This window comes from Oncorhynchus tshawytscha, unplaced genomic scaffold (genome assembly GCF_018296145.1).
Source record: "Oncorhynchus tshawytscha isolate Ot180627B unplaced genomic scaffold, Otsh_v2.0 Un_contig_298_pilon_pilon, whole genome shotgun sequence".
In the NCBI taxonomy this organism is placed as follows: Eukaryota; Metazoa; Chordata; class Actinopteri; order Salmoniformes; family Salmonidae; genus Oncorhynchus; species Oncorhynchus tshawytscha.
The window spans coordinates 166,470-175,211 of NW_024609534.1; the positions used below are offsets into that span (position 1 = coordinate 166,470).

At 42.4% G+C, this 8,742-nt stretch overlaps 1 protein-coding gene across 17 annotated transcripts in view; it reads left to right on the forward strand.

The window, feature by feature from the left end:
* LOC112228456 (gamma-secretase-activating protein) overlaps window positions 1–8,534 on the forward strand; it is a 39,155-nt gene extending 30,621 nt beyond the window's left edge. For 2 of the 17 annotated variants that reach the window (XM_042315748.1, XM_042315749.1), the window contains 4 exons: window positions 2,398–2,459; window positions 7,190–7,294; window positions 7,401–7,497; window positions 7,829–8,534. In XM_042315748.1, the coding sequence (XP_042171682.1) occupies window positions 2,398–2,459; window positions 7,190–7,294; window positions 7,401–7,497; window positions 7,829–7,929 (365 nt within the window). In that variant the 3' untranslated portion in view covers window positions 7,930–8,534. Of the gene's footprint in view, window positions 1–2,397; window positions 2,460–2,663; window positions 4,397–4,610; window positions 4,740–7,189; window positions 7,295–7,400; window positions 7,498–7,828 lie in introns of those variants that run through there. The other 15 variants (XR_006082310.1, XR_006082304.1, XR_006082301.1 and 12 more) reach the window with 15 other exon arrangements.
* Window positions 8,535–8,742: the final 208 nt, after the last annotated feature.

Genomic DNA, 8,742 nt, shown 5'->3' on the forward strand with positions numbered 1-8,742 from the left:
TTTACCTTGGTGTTTTGAATAATGTAGTAGTTAGATATAGTTGATAATGTTTGATATGGACTTTACCTTGGTGTTTTGAATAATGTAGTAGTTAGATATGGTTGATATGGACTTTACCTTGGTGTTTTGAATAATGTAGTAGTTAGATATAGTTGATATGGACTTTACCTTGGTGTTTTGAATAATGTAGTAGTTAGATATAGTTGATAATGTTTGATATGGACTTGACCTTGGTGTTTTGAATAATGTAGTAGTTAGATATAGTTGATAATGTTTGATATGGACTTTACCTTGGTGTTTTGAATAATGTAGTAGTTAGATATAGTTGATAATGTTTGATATGGACTTTACCTTGGTGTTTTGAATAATGTAGTAGTTAGATATAGTTGATAATGTTTGATATGGACTTGACCTTGGTGTTTTGAATAATGTAGTAGTTAGATATAGTTGATAATGTTTGATATGGACTTTACCTTGGTGTTTTGAATAATGTAGTAGTTAGATATAGTTGATAATGTTTGATATGGACTTTACCTTGGTGTTTTGAATAATGTAGTAGTTAGATATAGTTGATAATGTTTGATATGGACTTTACCTTGGTGTTTTGAATAATGTAGTAGTTAGATATAGTTGATAATGTTTGATATGGACTTGACCTTGGTGTTTTGAATAATGTAGTAGTTAGATATAGTTGATAATGTTTATGGACTTGACCTTGGTGTTTTGAATAATGTAGTAGTTAGATATAGTTGATGATGTTTGATATGGACTTTACCTTGGTGTTTTGAATAATGTAGTAGTTAGATATAGTTGATAATGTTTGATATGGACTTGACCTTGGTGTTTTGAATAATGTAGTAGTTAGATATAGTTGATAATGTTTGATATGGACTTTACCTTGGTGTTTTGAATAATGTAGTAGTTAGATATAGTTGATAATGTTTGATATGGACTTTACCTTGGTGTTTTGAATAATGTAGTAGTTAGATATGGTTGATATGGACTTTACCTTGGTGTTTTGAATAATGTAGTAGTTAGATATAGTTGATATGGACTTTACCTTGGTGTTTTGAATAATGTAGTAGTTAGATATAGTTGATAATGTTTGATATGGACTTGACCTTGGTGTTTTGAATAATGTTGTAGTTAGATATAGTTGATAATGTTTGATATGGACTTTACCTTGGTGTTTTGAATAATGTAGTAGTTAGATATGGTTGATATGGACTTTACCTTGGTGTTTTGAATAATGTAGTAGTTAGATATAGTTGATATGGACTTTACCTTGGTGTTTTGAATAATGTAGTAGTTAGATATAGTTGATAATGTTTGATATGGACTTGACCTTGGTGTTTTGAATAATGTAGTAGTTAGATATAGTTGATAATGTTTGATATGGACTTGACCTTGGTGTTTTGAATAATGTAGTAGTTAGATATAGTTGATAATGTTTGATATGGACTTTACCTTGGTGTTTTGAATAATGTAGTAGTTGATAATGTTTGATATGGACTTGACCTTGGTGTTTTGAATAATGTAGTAGTTAGATATAGTTGATAATGTTTGATATGGACTTTACCTTGGTGTTTTGAATAATGTAGTAGTTGATAATGTTTGATATGGACTTTACCTTGGTGTTTTGAATAATGTAGTAGTTAGATATAGTTGATAATGTTTGATATGGACTTTACCTTGGTGTTTTGAATAATGTAGTAGTTAGATATAGTTGATAATGTTTGATATGGACTTGACCTTGGTGTTTTGAATAATGTAGTAGTTAGATATAGTTGATAATGTTTGATATGGACTTGACCTTGGTGTTTTGAATAATGTAGTAGTTAGATATAGTTGATAATGTTTGATATGGACTTGACCTTGGTGTTTTGAATAATGTAGTAGTTAGATATAGTTGATGATGTTTGATATGGACTTTACCTTGGTGTTTTGAATAATGTAGTAGTTAGAGATGGTTGATAATGTTTGATATGGACTTTACCTTGGTGTTTTGAATAATGTAGTAGTTAGAGATGGTTGATAATGTTTGATATGGACTTGACCTTGGTGTTTTGAATAATGTAGTAGTTAGATATGGTTGATATGGACTTTACCTTGGTGTTTTGAATAATGTAGTAGTTAGATATGGTTGATATGGACTTTACCTTGGTGTTTTGAATAATGTAGTAGTTAGATATGGTTGATATGGACTTTACCTTGGTGTTTTGAATAATGTAGTAGTTAGATATGGTTGATAATGTTTGATATGGACTTTACCTTGGTGTTTTTCACACTCCCAAAAAGTCCTCCTAGGACAATAGAAACAGTATTACTGAAGATGAAATGTTTGGATGATTTGATAATTAGTTAATTAAAAAACGGTCTATTTTTCCTCTTTTGTAGATCTAGACAACAGTGATGCCAACGAGGAGCTGAAGTTCAGCATTCTGAAGAGACTACCAGAGGTAAAGTTACATTTCTCTCAAAGGTGTTAATTGCATCTTGTAGTTGCTGCTGTTTGTTCCTTCCAGCTGTAAGCAGTGGAATGTGATTTCTTTTTTAGCCAATCAGATGATTCTTGAACTGTTGTTGCAGCCCAGAGGGGAAGTGAAGAAGGTACAACGGAGAAACAGACTCATTCCTTCTGCTCTTCATTCTCATATTTATAGGGGGGATTCCGTCCCGAGTGAAGCGAGCGGAAATAGAACGTAATTCCCTTTAGATGCACTTCTCTCTCTGCATATTCTGACCTCGGTTGTGTTTGGGGTGGAGGTCAGAGTGTGGTGGAGGTGTCTACAGACGTCGTATTCTGACCTCGGTTTTGTTTGGGGTGGAGATCAGAGTGTGGCGGAGGTGTCTACAGACGTCGTATTCTGACCTCGGTTTTGTTTGGGGTGGAGGTCAGAGTGTGGCGGAGGTGTCTACAGACGTCGTATTCTGACCTCGGTTTTGTTTGGGGTGGAGGTCAGAGTGTGGCGGAGGTGTCTACAGGGTGGAGATCAGAGTGTGGCGGAGGTGTCTACAGACGTCGTATTCTGACCTCGGTTTTGTTTGGGGTGGAGGTCAGAGTGTGGCGGAGGTGTCTACAGGGTGGAGATCAGAGTGTGGCGGAGGTGTCTACAGACGTCGTATTCTGACCTCGGTTTTGTTTGGGGTGGAGATCAGAGTGTGGCGGAGGTGTCTACAGACGTCGTATTCTGACCTCGGTTTTGTTTGGGGTGGAGGTCAGAGTGTGGCGGAGGTGTCTACAGGGTGGAGATCAGAGTGTGGCGGAGGTGTCTACAGACGTCGTATTCTGACCTCGGTTTTGTTTGGGGTGGAGATCAGAGTGTGGCGGAGGTGTCTACAGACGTCGTATTCTGACCTCGGTTTTGTTTGGGGTGGAGGTCAGAGTGTGGCGGAGGTGTCTACAGGGTGGAGATCAGAGTGTGGCGGAGGTGTCTACAGACGTCGTATTCTGACCTCGGTTGTGTTTGGGGTGGAGGTCAGAGTGTGGTGGAGGTGTCTACAGATACTTTGTATTCTGACCTCGGTTTTGTTTGGGGTGGAGATCAGAGTGTGGTGGAGGTGTCTACAGATACTTCGTATTCTGACCTTGATTTAATTCCCTCATAATTCCACCACCTTTCCGCATGATGAAACCATGAATAAGGTCTAATGAACCTACTGGTCTCCAGTGGGACAGTGAAATAGGCTATAAACAGCTGAGCCGTTATTCAGAATTTGAATTGTATGCCCTCATAATTTGCGTGGATGAAATGTGGTGATCCAGGCGTCTGTAGGGCTCAACCTGCCGACTTGATGTATGCACTTTAAAATGTTTGAATTATATGCCTGGGCTTTTCGACGGTTTATTTGACCATTTGTATCATGTTAAATATTAGGCACTATCAGGAGCCACCATCAGTAATACCCACATACATTTATAAGTGTTAGTTTTCTTCAATTTGTACCTTACATTTAGCATCATTCCATTCTGTTGACCTTCCTTTCCACTGTCACGTCAGTGTCGTTGTTCCTGAAGGTCGCTAGTATTACTGGATCATATAGACTAACGTTGTGCAATAATGTAGGACATGTAGCCTATTAGATCATTATGGAACTCAGACCACACGTAGCAGGTTAAACCTGGAGCCTGACTCACGGTTCACCACGACTGGACCGTTGTGAGAATCAGGGTAGACTCACGGTTCACCACGACTGGACCGTTGTGAGAATCAGGGTAGACTCACGGTTCACCACGACTGGACCGTTGTGAGAATCAGGGTAGACTCACGGTTCACCACGACTGGACCGTTGTGAGAATCAGGGTAGACTCACGGTTCACCACGACTGGACCGTTGTGAGAATCAGGGTAGACTCACGGTTCACCACGACTGGACCGTTGTGAGAATCAGGGTAGGTTCACCACGACTGGACCGTTGTGAGAGTCAGGGTAGACTCTCGGTTCACCACGACTGGACCGTTGTGAGAATCAGGGTAGACTCACGGTTCACAACGCCTAGACCGTTGTGAGAATCAGGGTAGACTCACGGTTCACCACGACTGGACCCGTTGTGAGAATCAGGGTAGACTCACGGTTCACCACGACTGGACCGTTGTGAGAATCAGGGTAGCCTCACGGTTCACCACGACTGGACCGTTGTGAGAATCAGGGTAGACTCACGGTTCACCACGACTGGACCGTTGTGAGAATCAGGGTAGACTCACGGTTCACCACGACTGGACCGTTGTGAGAATCAGGGTAGACTCACGGTTCACCACGACTGGACCGTTGTGAGAATCAGGGTAGACTCACGGTTCACCACGACTAGACCGTTGTGAGAATCAGGGTAGACTCACGGTTCATGATTACAGGGTACAGTGAACATCTTAGGCTCCAAGCTCCAACATGCAGGATGAAGGGAAATAAAATAATGACAATGGTAATAAAACAATAGAAATAGCACCATATACATCATAATAACTGTGGCAGTGATGAATCATACATGTCCATTGGGGTGGAGGCAGCAGAGTACAGACTGTTGAGGAGGTGGGGGGAATGACTGCAGGGGAGGTGCAGGGGAGGGGGGAATGACTGCAGGGGAGGTGGGGGGAATGACTGCAGGGGGGGAGGTGGGGGAATGACTGCAGGGGAGGTGAGGAGGGGGGGGAATGACTGCAGGGGGGGAGGTGAGGAGGGGGGGGAATGACTGCAGGGGAGGTGAGGAGGGGGGGAATGACTGCAGGGGAAGAGAGTAAAGACTGAGGAGGTGGGGGAATGACTGCAGGGGAGCAGAGTACAGACTGTTGAGGAGGTGGGGGAATGACTGCAGGGGAGCAGAGTACAGACTGTTGAGGAGGTGGGGGAATGACTGCAGGGGAGCAGAGTACAGACTGTTGAGGAGGTGGGGGGAATGACTGCAGGGGAGCAGCATGATCATTGAGGGGGTGTGGGGACCAAGTGAAATCAAATCAAGAACAATTATTAATAAAAAATTCATTACAATTATAATAATACTATACATATTAACAACTGCAACAGTGATGAATGTCGTTGGGGTGGGGGCAGAGTGAAAGTCAGTTGGGGGTGGGTGGGAAATGTCCATAGAGGGAGTAGCAGGGGGGGGCAGGTAGCTGACTAGTGGTGGCTATTTAGCAACCTGATGGTCTCAGGGCAGAAGCTATTGGCCAGTCTGTTCGTTTTTGTCATGATGCTCCTGTACTGCCCGCGTCTAAGTGATGGAAGTGGGGAGAACAGGGCGTGGCTCGGGTGGCTGGGTCCCTGATGATCTTCTTGGCCTTCCTGAGACACCTGGTGGTGTAGGTGTCCTGCGGGGCAGGCAGTGTGCCCCCAATGGTGCGTTCGGCTGCACTTATCACCCTCTGAAGTGCCTTGCTGTCTGCGGCGGTGTAGTTTCCGCAGCAGGCTGTGATGCAGCCCAACAGTATGCTCTCGATGGTGCTCCTATAGAGCACTCTGAGCGCCCTCGGGGACAGGCCGAAGTTCAACCCCTATTCTACAGTTTTTCCACCTTCCAATATTTCATACATTGAATCAAACCACTGTATTTTTTTAATTCATAAATATATTTTGAGTAAAGGCTCTCCAAACCGGTTGGTTTATGATTCATACATACTTTCCTAAGACTAAAATGTGCCTAAATAATCTAACAAATCAGAGTATTTTTTTAAAATCTACCAGTTGAAACGGAGAGACGAAGATGTATAGATGTCTTTCTTTCATTGATCCCTATTGATCTGAACCCGTTCTCTCTATCTATTCTAGTCTGTCAACAACATTATAATTAAGGGTACACCGTATTTAAAGGGATGGCTTAAGCCGGGTGTGCACTACATTATTTTGGCCCTGATTTAGCTGTCCCAGACAGGTTTTTGAGATCGGAGACACAATCCCCAGAAGAAGCCAGTGAGATGATGTTGTTCCGCAGGATGTGTAGAGTCTCCAGAAGGAGCGATGACTACTACTAGTATGTGTTAGTACTTGCCTTCAAAGCCAAAGTGCGCCTCCAAGTTGGTTTGAAATCGTTACAGCTCTGAAGCTCACAAGCAATGTTATTCAATTAAAAAATGTTGGCTTGATATTTCAACTCTGTATGGCAAGAGTGAATGTCTGACTGAAAACGTTTGAGGCTGCTTTGAGCCACAGCTCGTTGTAGCTACGTTACATGTAATCACATCATTTAGTGTGCACCACTAGGTTGGCAAGACAACAAAAAAACAACAGGAAAGATGATGGTTCAATGTGAGGTTTAGTGATGTTAGGATTTTGAAAGTTGTTTAGTGTACACCTGGCTTTAAGAGAAATGTACTGAAAACCATATTGGCTTTAAGAGAAATGTACTGAAACCCATATTGGCTTTAAGAGAAATGTACTGAAAACCATATTGAATGAAAACTCCACGAGAAAATCTGTTGGCCAGCAAGTGGGAGGGTTTTCATCGGTTGAATTATATGTGCAAGGGAAACACGCCTGCAAAGCCCGTTACGCACCTGCATAAGGTAAGTCTGAATACCGACTACCGAGAGGTGCGTAGGAAAGGCGTCGTTCCCTAAGTCGGAATCGGGCCCATAGTGAATAGCGACTCATTTACCAGTCAACACGATAGGTTTTTACACAGGTTGAGAAACTTCTGTTGAAGGCCTGGTGATCGAGGACATGGGGTAACTAGATAACTGTTGTTGTTATTTCCAGTCCATGGAGCAGAGGATTTGTCACCTGTGGGATCACCCCATCAGTTCAGCCTGTATCTCCAGAGACTATGTCAGAGGCCTGCTGGAGAAACACGCCAAAACCAAAGTAACACTGTCTTATTCAGCTTCGACTAATCAACTGTACAATCACCAAGAGCAGGAAGTAAATACTGCTGGACTTGATTAGTTAGATGGTTTGTCTGTTGTTCCAGGGTTCTATGTTCATGGAGAGAGACGAGCCTGGCTTCAGGCCTGAGTTCCTGCCTCTCACCTTCCTGACCAAAATTCTGTTGGATGTGGAAGACCGAGGTATTTATTCAGAGAATGTTTCTTTTGTCTCCACAAGTGAAACTAGCTTATTAAACAGCCAAGCCAAACTGTGTGTGTACTGTGTGTGTGTACTGTGTGTGTGTACTGTGTGTGTGTACTGTGTGTGTGTACTGTGTATGTACTGTGTTCTGTGTAATGTGTTCTGTGTAATGTGTGTGTGTGTGTGTGTGTGTGTACTGTGTGTGTGTACTGTGTGTGTGTACTGTGTGTGTACTGTGGGTGTACTGTGGGTGTACTGTGGGTGTACTGTGGGTGTACTGTGGGTGTACTGTGTGTGGGTGTCTGATGGTGTGTCTATTCTGTGCTGCAGCTCTGAACCCTTTTGAGGAGCAGGAGAATGTGGATGCCAGGTTTGTGGAGGAGACGGCTCTGAAACAGACTCTGATCCTGATGGGCTTCCAGGACAAGTGAGGGAGGGAGAGACTGAGGTGAAGGGAGGTGAAGAAAGAGGGGGAGCAGGTCAAGGCTCCAAGTTTTCACTCAACACTCCATATTCCACTAGTGCTCAGAGAGCGGGGACTGTGTGTCAGTGAGCGGGGACTGTGTCAGAGTTCGGGGACTGTTTGAAATTACACTTTAAATGTTGATCACTCAATATTCCAATACATGAGAATCTATGAAGATACATCAGATTCTGATGAACAACGGGTCTGGTGACAATAGTCAATGGTTAAGCATTCAATTTGACAGATTTATATTTCTGCCCTCTCTGCCTGTTGCTCAACCCTCCCATTCAGACCAGATGGATGAGGCTCTTACAGTAAGAAGGGAAGTTCTCTGGAAGGTGTCTGAATTACCACAACATGTGTCCTGTATGATGTGTGTATCTTTCCATCTCAGAGGAACTGATGCATGGTTTTAGATTTCAGGAATAACACCGTTATGTGGAATCCACGAAATGTGTTGATCAGGTACAATAATAAACAGGAAAAGGGATTTTTGTTGTCATGTTTACACGTGTAAAGCCATATTGTATCAATGAAACACGAAATAAAATATTTGTTGCATGTTTCTAACAACTGTCTGTCTTCGTTCAATAAGACCGCTCATGATAGCCGTGGCAGCGTCACATTGACACTATTCTCTATGACTCATACAGTGACATTAAGGGACAGATAAGTCAACCATAAATAAGTGCATTATCCCATCATCACATGCTAATGTTAGCCACTCTGCTGCAGTGTGGATTGTTATGGTTGAGACAGTCAGAGACACACCCTGTTA